The sequence below is a fragment of the Ursus arctos genome, unplaced genomic scaffold (genome assembly GCF_023065955.2).
Source record: "Ursus arctos isolate Adak ecotype North America unplaced genomic scaffold, UrsArc2.0 scaffold_3, whole genome shotgun sequence".
In the NCBI taxonomy this organism is placed as follows: Eukaryota; Metazoa; Chordata; class Mammalia; order Carnivora; family Ursidae; genus Ursus; species Ursus arctos.
Window position 1 is genome coordinate 53,285,386 of NW_026622985.1, and position 16,345 is coordinate 53,301,730.

General features: G+C 44.8%; 1 protein-coding gene across 1 annotated transcript in view; it reads right to left on the reverse strand.

Moving 5' to 3' along the window:
- The window catches only part of OSBPL3 (oxysterol binding protein like 3), a 250,126-nt gene that overhangs the window by 80,130 nt on the left and 153,651 nt on the right, over positions 1-16,345 (reverse strand). The window contains exon 15 of the mRNA XM_057304348.1: positions 4,391-4,630. Within this exon, the coding sequence (XP_057160331.1) occupies positions 4,391-4,483 (93 nt within the window). The 5' untranslated portion in view covers positions 4,484-4,630. The remainder of the gene's footprint in view (positions 1-4,390; positions 4,631-16,345) is intronic.

Below are 16,345 nucleotides of genomic sequence, written 5' to 3' on the forward strand. Positions count from 1 at the left end.
TGCCTAAGGTTCCTGCAACAGCAGAATGTAAAGGCCAGAGCAGAGACGGCTTAATTGCAACCCCTAATATCACTAAGGGGTGACAAATGTGGCCCCTGCACTGCCATTCACCCTGTCGATGCCCCTGAGCCACAGCTGAAAACACGGCACTCTTTCTCATGACAGTCAGATTCCTTCTCAACACAACGCTCTGCACAGCTACTACCCCTAGACAGGCACTGGCATGGGAAGGGGAAAACATTTATCCTCATGAGAGGACAAGGCCTGGCAGAACAGAAAAGGGTAAGGGTTCACCAACTTGTTTCACTTGTTTTAGGTATGGATTATGCCAGATATTGAAGATACCAAATATGGCCCAAACATTAAATATGCTATTATATCCTTCTCTAAAAGTATTCTGGGGGTGCCTGGGTGGCTCAGTTGGTTAAGCGTCCTACTCTTGATTTCAGCTCACATCACGATCTTGAAGTCGTGACATCAAGCCCATGTGCTCAGCTCTGCACTGGGAATGGTTCCTGCTTAAGATTCTCTCTCTCTCTCTCTCTCTTTCCTCTCTCCTCTCTCTCCTCCCCCACAATCTATGCACACTCTCTTTCTTATAAATAAATACATACATACATACATAAAAGCATTTTGTTAATATGTATAAAGGAAGGCACTTTTTATTTTATAAGTATATATTCATATATACATTGTATACTTTTGTGGGCCTTTGTGCAATACTAACGAGCACCGGGTAGATACGTGGGGAGATACATACATAATGCCTGTAGAAGTTTCTAGGGGCAAAAAGCAGAACTATTCTCTATGAACATATTTTCCATAAATAAAAATGAAGTTCAAATTAATGTCAACTATAGTAACAAAAATGAATGCTAATATTAACTCAGGATCTATTATGAGTCTCACCCTGGATTAGATGCTTCGGTTTTAATTCTCACAATAATCCCATGTGAAAAGAACTATTATTATTTCAATTTTATTGATGAGAAAACAGAGGCTTAAGTTTAAGAGTTTAAGGTCACATAACCAGTGAATGGGTGGGACGGAGACTGGAGAGTTCAAGTTCTAATCACTAACGCATACATTCCTCCCAAAATTATTTTGATGAGATTATATTTGCAGACTGTTTCCATACTGACAAAATGAGGCATGGTATATTTAAATTTCAAAAGCCCTAGTATTTAAGCTAAAAGATGACAGAACCCTTCTTGGGTTTTCATGGTCCTAAATTGTAAACCATCTATCTTAGGTCAGATGTAAAAACAAAGACATCGATCACAATTCTTGATCATTCTGTCCTTCAAGAAAGCAAACCAGGTCTCCTAACAAGACATATAGATAGGGAATACCTCTACATAAATGTGTAGCTCCTTGTGATTTCATGTGAGGGGCTCTGGGACAGGAAGGACAAGTTCAAATTCAGTTCAAGAAACAAGGACAAGGGCAGGTTCAGTGCAAGGAACTGAAAGAAAGCCAATGTGGCTGGAGTGCAGAGACTCTCAATGTCACCTAGTGATATGGGAGGAGAATTTAAGTAAAATGACTTAAGACGACCGAGTCTTTCAGCCAAGACAATATTATAAGTTCGTGCATTCAGTGCCTCTCTCTTATCACCACCTCAGCTCCAAACAGCAAAAATATATGAAGTTATAAACATGTAGGGGCTTTTTTGTGTGTGTCTGTGTGATTAAGAAAAAAAAAAGTTAGTATCTCCATGGATCAAACACAAAATAGAAATGCAAAGGAAACCGTAGACAGAAGTGTCCAGGAGCCCTACTTCTGTGGGCTAATGGGGCTAAAAACGTCCACAGGAAAAGGCTGGGGCCTGAGCTAGCCTCGCTGCTGGCAATAAACAAATGCAGAAGCATAGCTCCGCACCACAACGAAAGGGGGCTTTAAAACTTGCCTTATCCGGGACGTGGCCGAAGGCAGACATAGCCTCACAACCAGACTTGGGCCATGTGTGCTGGCCTGGTGGTGGATCTTGGACGTTCTATCACTGACGTGGAACAGAAGCTCCCAACTGCGAATATAACCCTTGGCTCTGGGTTGGGGTCCTAAGAGGTAAGAAGCAGGTAACAGCAAATGCCTAGATAGGGCAGGGTGAGCTCGAGGAAAGAGCATGGGGAACAAACTCAAGATGACACTCTAAAGCATAATTCCAAAGCATAGTGGAAAAACCAGCATTAAAGAGGATCCAATGCAGTCAATATCAGGCTTATTCTCCCTCCTCCCCATCCCCCCCACGAAATGAAAAGAACAGCCTAACAGTGACTTTAGACTGGAGCTTTAAAAACAAGTAGGTTGTCACACAGATTATATTTATCAATTAGGGTTCAACATTCCTCACATTAAATTTCTTATTATACAAATCTTGAGGTTTTAAGTGTTGAACTTGTACTTTCCAGTGAAGTGACTGGAAACACAGCGTCACTATCTTCAGCATCTGCGAGACCACGGGGTACAGCTCTGTTCCCTCAGAGCCACGAAGGCTGAACTTCCAAGTTTCCTGCACCTCCCCAGCACCTTTAGAGGATGAAAGACAATCTTGGGACAGCTTGCGGTGGCAGAACGGACACGGCCTGCCAAAGTGGACGATGCAGATGGAAAAGCTAAGCTACTCTTGCAACAGAACACTTCTCTTTGACAGAAGGATGGGAAAGTGTGCGGAATAAGAAAATGGTCCCTGAAATTAAACATGGCCTTTCTAACTAGATTCAGTCTAGGGTTGGAATAAACTTATTAAATTCTCCACCAGCTCTGCCACATGACCATTTGATGAATGAATAGCTGAATGGCCAACCATTCTCAGTGAGAAAAAAATTGAGGCATCACGCACATTCCTCTCACTCTTCATGACAAGCTCAAAAGAATCTCTGTGAAAACCAAATCAATCAATTCAAACAACACACCAAAAGAAAATTTCCGTAGGATTTAAGCGTAGACTGTCACTGCACTGCTCCAGTTCCCATGGTGTTATAAGCACTAGCTGTTTCAATGAATCATGTTCCTTCTCTTTATCCAAGAAGGACATAGTAATAGATGCTACTAGGTGCAAAGGGGGAGGGAAAGATCACACCTTCAGGCTTTAATCCCAGTCAGAATCTTGGCTTAGGGAGAGAAACGCCCCCGTGGACAGCTGACAAGGAGGGTGAGCTTATAGCTACCTTTAGGAAGCCAGAACTCCAAAGGAGCCCTGATGCATTAGCCAAGGACTAGTTTTAGTCTTTGTTTTTTTTTTAAATCCCAGACAGAGGTGATTACAGCGCTAAAGAAATTCTTCTTCCTAACCCGTCACGGGAGATCTCGCAGGGCTTCCCCGACGTCTAGGCTCGGGCAAAACCTGATCTGTCCACAATCGTAGATTCTAACGACATGAAGCGGCACTGTGAAGGGACAAGCTCCCTGTCCCAGGCAATGTTCAGATGGGGAGACCCATGAGGATGCCTCAGAAATGGGCGGACGTGCCTGAGGTGCCAGATTATTGCTTCCAAATCTGGAACCCAGGACTCTGGGCCAGTTCTTAAGCCAGCGCTTCCCGGGGGGGAAGCCAATGCCAGCGCAACCAGCAGATGCTGAAAAGGCTCAGGGACCACTCTGGTCGTGAAGCCACAGCCTCTCGACAGCCCACTCTCCACTTCCCTGAAGGTGGTAGAGTTATACTGGTTAACGTGCATTTGCTGCTGCTGACCTAAACCCGGCGAATTCTGCCGACAGAGATCTAGGAGAAAGAAAACCAAGAAACAACATATAACTACAGCTGGCGCTTAGGAGCTCATGATTCAGGTCTTTGTTTCACTTTTTTCTTCTTCCTACTGAATTCCTTTTGATCACTTCTCTGTGGCTTCGATTCCCTCATCCAGTGGAGAAAGAAAGCAGGGGAGACTCCAAGTCACCCACATGGCAATCTGTGGTGGAAGGGGAAGGAGGAAGAGGGCAGGAGGATATTAAACTTACTGGAACAGTGGCTGTTTTTTTTGTTTTGGTCAGTAGGGTACAAAGGAAAGTGTGGGCTCTGGAGTCAGACTGAGTTTTGACTTCTTGTTCTGCCACTCACTCGCTGTGTATCCTTGACCAAATAACTCAGTTGTCTGACGCAGCTTCCTCATGGAGAAAATGAGGATATTCCTATCTGTGTTGGGGCACCGTTGCAAAGATCGGATAAAATAATGCAAAGAGCCAAATACAGTTCCTTCCCATCAGGTAAGCGCTCAGGCTGCATTATTAAAAGTACCTACAGTTTACTCTTCTCATATAATTAAGATATGACTGAAAGCAAACACTCTTCCACCGAGAAGTAGGAGTTCCCAAGTCAATGCATACATCTTAATCTGCCAATTTCTTTGTGTAAATTTGCATCTTAAAATTTGCATTGGTTAAACTTTACCTGTCGACTTCCCTGCTTGGAAGAGCAGCTACTTGTGCTCCTTGACGGTGAGACCAGTTTTTGGGACACTCCAAGGGTCTTCTCGTCACTCATCCTGAGCAGTGGGTCACTTGGCCTTGACGCAGTCAAAATGCCATCAGAAGACAGTGGAGCTGAGAGTACGGAAGTCCCACGTAGGCAGGTGGCTCAGTTCTTATCCACTACGTTTTAAAAGCATTTTGGATGACCCAGAAGAACTCTCTAAAAGCAAAAGAAAAGGATTACAGAGAAGGTCAGGGGCATGAGACATCATCTGTAATTAGCCCCTGACTGTCTCCAGGTTTGTCTGCAGTACAGATTACAGAGCCAAGATGCTGAATTATATCAGGAGCTGGGAAGGAAAAGATGCTTTACACCCATCTTTTATTGGAAATTATGTACAGGTGGTTTTTCATGTAGCTTTACAATATGCCAGAATTAAGAACATTAGTAAGAAAATTTGAGTCCAGACACATTCAAAATCAGTACTATAAAAAACCATCCCAAACCACAATGAGATACCACTTCATACCTACTATATGATAAGTATAATTTTTTTAAAAATGGAAAATAACAAGTATTAGAAGAAACTGGAACGCTCAGGCATTGCTGGTAGGCATATTAAATGGTACAGCATAGTTGGAAAGAGTTTGGCAGTTTTTTTTTAAGGTTAAACAGAATTATCATCCGATCCAGCAATTCCACTCCTAGGTACATACCCAAAGAACTGAAAATAGGTGTTCAAACAAAAACTTGTACAAGAAGGTTCATAGTAACACTACTAGCAGTAGCCAAAGGTAGAAACAACCCAACGTCCATCGACTGATGAATGGATAAACCACATATGGTATATGCTACGGTCTGAATGTTTGTGTCCCCCCGAAATTTATGTGTTAAAAATCCTAAATCCAACGTGATGGTATTAGGAGGTGGGGCCTTTGACAGGTACTTGGGTCCTGAGGACACAGCCCTTATGAATGGAATTAATTATAAAAAAAGATGGCACAGAGCTCCCCAGCCTCTTCCGCCATGTAATGATACAGTAAGTCTACAACCCGAAGAGGGCCCTCTGCCCGTGCTGGCATCCTCATTTTGGGCTCCCAGCCTCCGGAACTGTGAGAAATAAATTCCTGTTGCTTATAAGCCACCCAGTCTGTGGCATTTGGTTATAGCAGCCCTGATGGACTAAGACCGCACATCCATACAATGGAATATTGTTCAGGAATTAAAAGGAATGAAGTAGTGATACATGATACAACATGGATGAACCTTGAAAACATTATGCTAAATGAAAGCAGCCAGACAGAAAAGACCACATATGTATGTTTCTATTTATATGAAATAACCACAGTGGGCAAATCCATAGAGGCACAAGGCCAAGTAATGGTTGCCAAGCTGGGGAACTGGGAAATAGGGTATGGCTATGAGGTTTCTTTTTGGGGTGATTAATGTTCTGGAACTAGATAATGACGATAGTTGTACAACGCTGTGAATGACTAAATGTCACTAAATTGTGTATGTAAAAATGGTTAAAAGTTGATTTTATATGTATTTTACTATAATTTTAAAAAACTGGTTTTTTGAGGGATAGGGTGGAAGATTTGTTCTAACAAAGGTTTTGGAGACATCTTCTAAAAACACTATTATACAGTGGGACAAAACTATGAAGGAAAACAGAATCTCCCACATCATCTCTAGTATCCTAGTAACTGAAACAATAATCATCTTTGAGTCCACACTACCTTCTGCCAACCCCTATAGTAAGAGTTTCCCATACACATGATCTCATTTAATCAACAGTCTGATGGGAGGAGATTATCTCTCTTTTACAGAGGAAACAACGGAGTCTCTGAGAAGTTAGGTAACTTGCCCAATCACGCAGCTGGCAAGAGACCGAATTCAGGCTAGATGCCAGGCCTTTCACCTTGGTGCTGAAAACAAGCACGCTTTAATAGCCGGGTCTGGTGATAACAGCTGTTGCCCAACTCTAAGATCCAGAAGATCTGAGCAGCTGCCTAGAAAGACTCAGGAGGGAGCACATCATAAGCCAGCTTTACAGAGACCCTGCCCCATTCCCTCCCACAGCACAGTACAAATCCAGAAGATGGGGAAGTGTCTATGGTGGGGAAGGGAACTGACCAGGGCAGAGGCAGGGACACGGCTTACAAGCAGCTGAGCTTCTAGCTGCCACCGCAGCTCTTACGGGTCAACCACTGCCTTCATCCACAGCCCTGAGTGAAGGGTGACTAACATGTTTGGTTTTGGCTTCAGAAGGCCAGCCTTTTATCTGACACACTAAGTTCAAATAAACTCTGTGACTTTCCCAAGTGTGTTAACAACAACAAAAAATATATATATATCCAATTTATTTGGTTCTTAGTGTTCACATAGTCTTAATTTTAAAAGAAGCATGTTATTAGGGACCCAGCTAGTTAGATATTATTTTAAACCTTCGGTTAATTATTAAGTACTCAATTTCCTATGCCTTTCATTAACACTTAGTTCTTTAAAAATGAGTATGCTAATGAGCCCCGGGTGTTGTATGGAAGTGTTGAATCACTATATTGCACACCGGAAACTAATATTACACGGTATGTTAACTGGAATTTCAATAAAAACAAACAAAAAAAAATGAGTATGCTAAAGCCATTAACTAAAACCAAGACAATGAGAAACATCATGTCAGAAAATAAAATTAAGGTAGTGTCGCCAAAGAACCCAATTCGCATGTTGCGTTCATAGAAGCTCCCTGAATCTCTGCATTCATACATATCGGATCCAACAATAACCAAGACTGAAACCAAACCAACACCAGCCTCTTCGCAAAGTTAGCTTCGCTTGTGGGGCGTGACTAATTGGACCCAAAGTTAGAAGCCAATGCGGTCAAGTTCAAAACTGCCAGGGAAGGCTGTACGGATATATTAATAGTCGGTTTAATAGCACGTTGGCTGTTGCTGTTGAAGAAAGAGAGAGAAAAGAAAACATGACGGGAACCCCAAATGATGAACTGTGTGTGGGGGCAGCCGTTGCCATGACAACCGATCCCACAGTGGATCAGGAATACCAACAAAGCGCTTCTGCTTCTGTGTGCGAGGCGCCAGTGTTTTTGTCATGGTTTTGAAAGCTGAGGCTCTGACAGGGAGGGCGCGGGACAAGGAGTGGTCTGCTGCAAGTGCAGAAGGAGCGGAAAGGAATACTCAGGCAATAAAGAGTGACAGAAATTCTTGAAACTGCCAAACTAGAAACACAACAACCCTGTCCCAGAGGCAACTGAGAGAAAGGGTCATTTTTATCGCTTAGCTCTGCCAGATTTCACCTTGGAGGAAAGAGCTGCCAGGGCCAGGGCTGGGAGCAGGCCGAATCCCACATCATTTAAGTCGGCTCGGTGAGGCCTCTGCAAGAACCACGGTGACTCTTTTTCTCCTCCGGGGACGGGAAAGGGTGGGACTCCAGCCTCCCCCACATCTATCCCTGAGTGAGTCTGGGATTATCACCTAGGGAAATAGATCTGGTTTCATCCCCCAGAAACTTGCAGCCTAGACTCATCAGAAATGCAGTTCAAATCACTAGTTAAAATGCAGTTCATTTACAGCTTAAAGGGCAAAAGAGGTCAAATTCTGGGAAAAGGAAATACTTAAAAAGGGTAGAATAGAGCATGAAGGCAACAGAGGCCCGAGACTAAGGTGTCCCGGGAGGAAGGTGGTCGTGGGGAATGAGGCAGTTACTGTGTCAGCCTAGGGGACCCTAAGGGCTGGCCTGTGGGTCCTCAGAGGGAAGACCCTGACAGGAGTCCCAAGACAGAGGACCTTAACAAAGAGGAGTCACACAGAAGGTTGGTGTCTCTTACTCCAACTCTCTGACTTCACAGTGCTGACCTAGTAAAATGGGGAAGGGCCAGGACCACTGATTCAGGGGTATATGGGTAATGAGGATAGCTATGAAAGGGCCGTGGCACTTTCTCCCCTCCCAGTGACTGTTCCATGGAAAATCTCTAACTCAAGGGGTTTGTATAAAATATAATATTTTCCCTGCTGTGAACAACTTAAGGACAATAATTTATTTCCACCCTTATTTTCTTTTGTACTGAGCCATAACTTCCATATAGTAAAGTGAACAAATCTTAAGCACACAGACAGCTCTGTGAAATTTTACATTTGCAAATACTGAAATAATCACCACCCAGATCAAGAAATAGAACACTTACAGCCTCCTCAGAAGGTTCCTCCCTCCCTTGGCCATTGATCTCACGGGTAGGGGGGCCCAATCCTCCTGCCGAATGCTGTGCTACCTGCCCCCAAGTAAACCTGTCTGGCGAGTGCCTGTCTGTCCCGATAGACAGACAGCTGGGACTTCCCAAACTCACAGGAACAGGCTATAGGACTGCTCTAGTGCCTTCTACGTAATACAAGTGTTCGATGCACGACAGAATTCAATGTGGGACCCACTTTCATGTCAACGAACCACCTGGTAGCCAAAACCAACAGGTATGAGAAGCTCAATGCACTTACGTCAATTCAGAAATGCCCTTCCTGGGGATGCCTGGGTGGCTCAGTCGATTAAGCATTTGCCCTTGGCTCAGGTCATGATCCCGGGGTCCTGGGATCGAGCCCCGCATCGGGCTCCTGCTCAGCAGGGAGTCCACTTCTCCCCCTCCCTCTGCTGCTCCCCTGCTCTCTCTCTTTGTCAAATAAATAAATACAATCTTTAAAAAAATAAAAAATGCCCTTCTGTGCTTATGAAGTGAGCTAGGACCTCTCTCACCATTGCTACTCACCTTGGAAGCTGATGGGTCAGGCCCAGGTGAAAATGATACTCCAACTAAAAGTCCACTGCATGAGACACGCAAGCGTGGGGCGTCCAGCAGGGGAAAGAGAACTCTGGTTTCTACCAAGAATGGGCAAGAACCAATGATCAAGGCACTGCCACGCATTGTGGCCACAAAGACGGATCTTAAGATTTATTTTGGTCATTTTCACTTAAAAAAGAATACAGAGTTTGGGAAAAGATGCAAAGGAGATGTACAGACCAAGATGTATGTGACTCGGAAGGAGGCAGACCTAAGTTTGAATTTATTGCAAACTCGGTGCACCTTGACAGATGTAGTAACCTCTGCTATCTTTACGGTTTCTATGTAGGAAATGGGGCATCGTGAGGTTTAAATGGAAAATGAGGACAAGGTGTCTGGTGTGGAGAGAATAGACACTCAACAGACATTAGTTCCCTTTCTTCCTCTCCTGGCTTCCTGGAGGTGGCATACGCAGCACCAAATAAGACCTTATATTCTTCTTGCAACCAAAAACAAACAAGGACTCCACAGAATTTTAAAACTTATTAACATTTCCCCAAATCTGTAACATAAGTGTGAACAGATTTTTCAACCATCGAAGTAGCATGCTTACTTTGAATACGACATAAATGCAAAAAGATAAAAGCCACATTATTCATCACCATTGGTTGTCCAAGAAAGCAACGTAACATTAACGAGTGGGTTTGAAACAGTGGCATATAACACAGCTATTTATTATCCTATCAGGCCTGGCGGTCTGCGCTCACACACTTGGTCATGTTTGGCTGACAAACAGGTTCTCCTTCCAACCTTGAAAACAACTCGCATGAACACCAGATGGCATATAGTTCCAGTTAATTTAAAATTTCCCAGTAAAATATATAGAAGACTTATGTCTCAAATTAACACCAAAAAAAAAATTCATAATGGAATATCCATTTCTGGTTTTTCAGTCTTTTTTCGTAAAAGAAAAGGATTCAAATCCCGGATGAGCATCTTTTTAGAAATGATGCCCGCTGAAACACCTTGATTTCCAAGATGTTACATGATCAACAGGAGGGCTTTGGTCATTTGGCGCTAAGATGCATAAATTGATCAGAGGTTTCTGGAAGCAAGTTCTAACCACAATGCCCTCAAATAGCTGATCTGGACCTCTGTGTGTCATGTCGACCAGTCTGCTTTAACTACCTGAATGTCTGGCTTGATCCAGAGACACTGCTGACTGTTCCTGGGGGCTGAGTACCGAGGCTTACAGCCAAACTCATCTCCAAAGAAGTCTGTTCTAGACGGGTTTTCATTTAGAGTTGAAATCTGTCTCACTAGCAGACACAGCCACCCAGCATCCCTAGTCAGCCACTAGCAGACACTGTCATGACAGAGGGCAAGAGTAACAATTTCTTTTTCATCAACGCCTGCACTGGAACCACCACCACTCCCCCATCCCACCCAGCAAATCTTTTCTCCTCCAGACCGAACAGCCGTATCTTATGTGACCCTGTGCTCACAGCCACCCAGCTCTGATTACACTTCAATTTGTCCGTGCTTCCCCGAAAACGGTGCCCAGATCTGGAGACAAGCTCCAGGTGTGGTCTGGCTAGAGCAGGAGGGAGGGGAGCACTCACCCCCCGGCCACATACACACTGCCACCGTAACCATGTTTGTCTGAGCTTTGGGGACACCCACACCTCTTTCTGGCACTCGCTGTCCTTACCGTTCTCTAGGACTCCGATATGGTAGGAACTGTGGAGAAGCTGGGCTTTTCTCTCGAACAGGACTCCTTTCCTTCCTTTAGCTGAAATTCAAGATTGTCTATTCTTTTTTTGTTATTGTAGTTCTTCACATTAGTTTTGACCCCTGATTCCAGTCTGTCGAAGACATTTCTGGGGACCAGTTGCCATTCAGTGGTCTTGGCTGGCTTTTCCTTTGTGGAAGCATTCACAGATTGCCTAGGCATGCAAATTCTGTCCTCATTTAACAAATTACACTGGAAGGTTTACTGAGAAGAGCACGAGGGCACTGAAATCCTCTCCATAGCCTGATGGTAATTTATCCCTTCATTCGCATTTCTGGGTTCAAATTTGCCAACCCACAGTAATCCCCCTAACTGTACAGTCATGCCCAATTTCTCGAAGTGTCCAGATCCACCTTCTTCAAAGTCTCCTGGATTCTTGTTTAAAATCCAGGTTTTGGAAAGCTCCTCTTTAGATGGATTGAATCAGAGTAGCAGGGGATGGGCCTGATAGCCTGGACATGTGACACATTCCCCACGGGATTTTGTGCATGATGGAGCCAGTAGTTCTTAACCCTTATCTTACCCTGAGCCAGGGCTTCTATCTGTGCATCTGTCACGGAGCAGAGTAGATAGGAAGACAAAACTCTCTTTTATTATCCTAGGCCTGTGCTTTTCAAAAAGTAGTCCTCAGGCCAGCAGCAACAACATCACCTTCACAGAAATGCTTGCTAGAAATGCAAGTTCTCAGACCCTACCGAAGACCTGCAGAGCAGGAGCTGAGGGTGGGTCCTGGCAACCTGTTTTTAGTATGTTCTCTAGGTGATTCTGATACACAAGTTTAAGAACCACTGCTCTAGGTTCATAGTCTTCTCCCCATGGAATCTTGAGGCTTCTGGTATATATGTGTCAGGGACTGGAAGAGACCCTGAGCTCTCCTCTGAGGAAGATTCTGTCCTGTTGCCTAACTATTCCTTTAAGCCGGGGATGGCAAATACCAGATCCATGTGTTTCCAGTCCCCACTCCCAGGCTTACGCACCACAGCAAAGTTTCTCAACCCTCCAGAAAACTAAGAGAGTGGGACAGACAGATCCTATCCTGCAAAGACCCGTGTCGACGGGGCGGGGTCGGTGGAGGTCCATGCCTTCGCTTTTCCTGATTAGGAGCCTTCATCTCATGAGACATTAACTGTAGTCCCATCACAGGAGCCACCACATGCGGATCTGTCCTTGATCCTCAACACAAAATATCTACCCGGGAGGCTCTGGCCAAACAGCATAACCTTGAATGTTGTACCGTCCAGACTCTGCAGAGCAGTGATCTCAACTCCGACTACACATTAGAATTATGTGTATGCTGATGACCAGGCCCTACCCATGCTCTAGTATGGTGGGATTTGGGGTGGGGCCAGGCTCTGAAATCCCTAAAACCCCCACAGGTGATTCTCATGCGGATCCAGGGTTGAGAGGCATCAGTAAGGATCTAAAAAGGTGACACAGTTTTTTAAAAGATTTTGTTTATTTGACAGAGAGCACAAGCAGAGGGAACAGCAGGTAGAGGGAGAGGGAGAAGCAGACTCCCCTCAGAGCAGGGAGCCTGATGCAGGACTCGATCCCAGGACCCTGGGACCATGACCTGAGCCAAAGGCAGACGCTTAACCGGCGGAGCCACCCAGGCGCCCCTATGAAGGTAACATAATGTGTGCACGTAGCTTCAGCCAGATCATCAGATGGAGAAGCCGGTCAAACTGCACTGTTCTCGCCTCTGAAGAACTGCCTTGCCGGCACTGCCCTCTGATCGTGCCCTTCGCCTAAAATGAGAGAGATCATATACACAAAAGTAACCAACCCACCCGATGATATTGGGAAGTTTTATAGAGTAGTGTAATAATTAAGGCCATGAGCTCTGGCTTCAAACTGCCTGGGTCCAAAGCCAGCCTTACTAAGTGGCTTTCAGCAAATTTTTAGCCTCTCTAGATCCTCCGTGTTCCATGTGACAAATGGAAATAATGAAAGGCTCTCCCCAAAGGGGTTGTTGAGGTGATTAGTGGAGTTAATGCATACAAAAGCCTACGGAAGGTGACAGGGTAGTCATCTCTCCATGAGCTAGCCAGGGCATGGTACTGCGGTCACTCCCGTGCACAACATCACAGCACCTGCTTTTCTCTTGGAATCAGAAAAATACAAAGGATATTTACAAATATCCATGTTCCTACCACCCAGCATTAATAGGTCTCCATCCTTATTTATATAATATTCTATATCTACTATTTTTCTGGCTTTTAAAAACTTGCGCCCAATAAACAGGATCATACATTTCTTTCTGCAGCTGGCTGATTACAGTCATTACACACACAGTCCAGTTCATTCGTGTCACATAGTTTCGTGGTAGGACTATACCTTGTTTAACTTATTCTTCCTTTAGGTTGTCTCTGATTCTTTGCTCTTAAAAACAGAGCTGCAGGGTCTGCTCCTTGTGAGGCTGCGTATGATTTTCTAAAAGAAGCCCAATGACTGTATCTTAAGGTAGAACTAGTTCTAGTTTTGCTGGGTATTCCGAATTGCCCTCAAAATGGCCATACCCACGTGCACAAGGGTTTCTTTTAAGGACCTTTATGAAGAATGTAGCCAGGTCTCAGGATCAGAGCGCCACTCCTAAATGACTGGCATGTTCTCAGCTTTTGGAGTCTGGGAATTTATATATGAGAACGTAGCCGTCTTTGTTTGGGGTGCCCGGACGGACAGAGGACCACCAGGGTGAAGAGGAGCATTTCTGTGTGCCTGACTTACCTTACTGTCACTGTGTTCTAATTCTCTCAGCTGCCCACCTATTTGCCTGGATAATGTGTGTTTTCTTGGGAACCACTTCAAATACTTTGTGAAATAAGACAAGATTTAAATTAAAAAATGGGGTTTTGTTTTGTTTTGTGTTTTAGCTAGAAAGTGATACGAGCTGCTGTTGGCAAGATATGCTGATAGTGGGCAGTTTTCTCCTCGGCTCCCAAGGATGCCCCCATGTTATCTTGTGGGGGAGCCCCAGCCTCAGCCTGACCATCCAAAAGCCTCAGAGATGCTCAGAACAGGTGAGAGGGGAGGGAGGGACAGACACGCAAATAATAACCTCTAGCTCACAGAATTGGAAAGTAGCCTAGCAAAGGTTGGTGAAGAAAGGAAAAGGGCAAGACAATTGGGGGAGAGCCTAGTGGCCGAGGTTGCTCACACTAGTCTTTCTGGGTGTGCAGATGGATGATTCCAAGCCGGCCGGCCTTCTAGGACAAAGTGCTTGCACAAAGATATGGGGAAGGAGGCAGAGGTAATTTCCAAATTGATAATTAATTTTTGTCCAAATGATTATTATGAAAATTCCATGTCATACACCCAGATGAATCCTATCCTTTACCAGGAGAGAAGCTTTTGACTCAGACCTTAGTTTCCCACCCTGTTCCCAAGGATATTACAAGATAGATACTTCAGCGAATACTTCAAACACACTTAGAGATGTCTGACACCCTACTTAAAAAATGGGAAAGGAGCTTGCTACCCAAAAACGCTCTTGTCCGGCAATACCACTGGCCACCCTGATGCCCAGAGCTTTGCCTCCAAGCAGAGCCCCTACTCCCAGTCACATGGGCTCCACTCTTGGCACTTATCTGCACCCCCACCCCCTGGCCCCTAACTGCCGAATTCCCTCAGGAGAGTGGCTTTTGCTGCTGGCACGACTGCATCAGGCTGCGTCCTCCTCAGCAGAACCATATTCTTACCATTCTCCCACCCGGTGGTCCCCAGGGTTTAGATCTCACCCATCACTCCATCCTAGGTCTCCCAGGACAAGTTCCTGAGCTGAGGACAACCCAATCCTCAGGTGTCAACTGGTAGCAATAAGATCTACTCTTATGTGTGATGTTTTTAATTCTTGATTCATTTTTACAATCCAGTAACCTAACCACAAGGGGAAACTAGAATAATCCAGGCTGTCTTAAGTAAACCCAACCAACTCCTTTTCTGAATGTAAACTGTTCACCTGATTAATCCTGCATTAAAGAATTCTGCAGTGGATGGACAGAACTCATCAGTATGCAGCTGTGACTCTTACCCCTGGGTGCCTGTCGGAACGTTCTAAGGGGTGCTATGATGTCCTCATAGCCCTTTCATTGGAAATTTAGGGGTAAGACGTGGGCAGCAATAGTTTGGTAAAAGCGCCCCAGTAGATTCCAAAGCACAGCCAGGATTGAGAACCCCTGCTCTAGAGTTTGCAGAAATGTCCTTTCTCTAATCATCTTGACAGCATCTACCCATTGTTAGGCTTCTGAAACCCATCGCATTCTCTTTCATCCCACACAGTTCACTCTCAGGGGCTCTGTGAAGACTGAAGTAACTCAGTCCCCTGGTGTGTTTCGGTCTAAATGGACACCCAGAACCCATTTCACAGAGCTAGGTACATGTTTCCTATCTCTTCCCCTGTATTGGCTTTCAACTTCCTCTTCTCTTGCATGTATTCAATTCTTTTCAGTTAGTACTTCTCCTTTATTTATTTATTTATTTTTTTAAAGATTTTATTTATTTATTTGACAGAGATAGAGACAGCCAGCGAGAGAGGGAACACAAGCAGGGGGAGTGGGAGAGGAAGAAGCAGGCTCATAGCGGAGGAGCCTGATGTGGGGCTCGATCCCATAATGCCGGGATCACGCCCTGAGCCGAAGGCAGACGCTTAACCGCTGTGCCACCCAGGCGCCCCAGTACTTCTCCTTTAGAAAATAGATTTAGAGAAAAAAAATGTGGACTTGGAATAATTCTTTTCACTCCTGATGTTTTCTGAAGGGAAAGTTTCCACACCCAGAAGCTTACTTTCATTTGTTCATCTGGCTCTGGATATATGTTTGAAAAGCTGTTTCATAGCTTTTCAACATTTTTTGAAAGCCTCAGCTCATTCCTGATACGAGTTCTGCAGACTTTATTCTAGCATGTGTAACACGCTTAATTCGTCCCTCTTCCATGTGTGGCTTGCTGGCTCCTCTTTTTCTCTCCCAGGCACATAGGCATTTACTAAAGTTTTGTCCTTCATCCACTTTTTTCTATGAGCTTTAACTCTTGATCACCTCACCCATTCCCCTGACTTTCGTAAGGCAGCTGTCTACCCATTCTACGATCTTTACCCTCCTCCAGATCACAGCCCGGATTTATCACTGGAACATGAAGCCTACTGCTCCCGTCAAGAGCAAACTCATCACTCCCTCATGCTGACACCTGGGCTGAGTTCCCTGACTCCAAGACACCCACTGTCTCCTGGTCCACCCTGATCCCCCTCCCCCAGATCTCTCAATACCACAGGATCCAGCTCTGACCTGACACTTACTTCAGCACCCCCGACTAGTTTTCCTTCTTCCCTTCCCACAAGTACCAGTCCACCCTAGACCCTCACTGA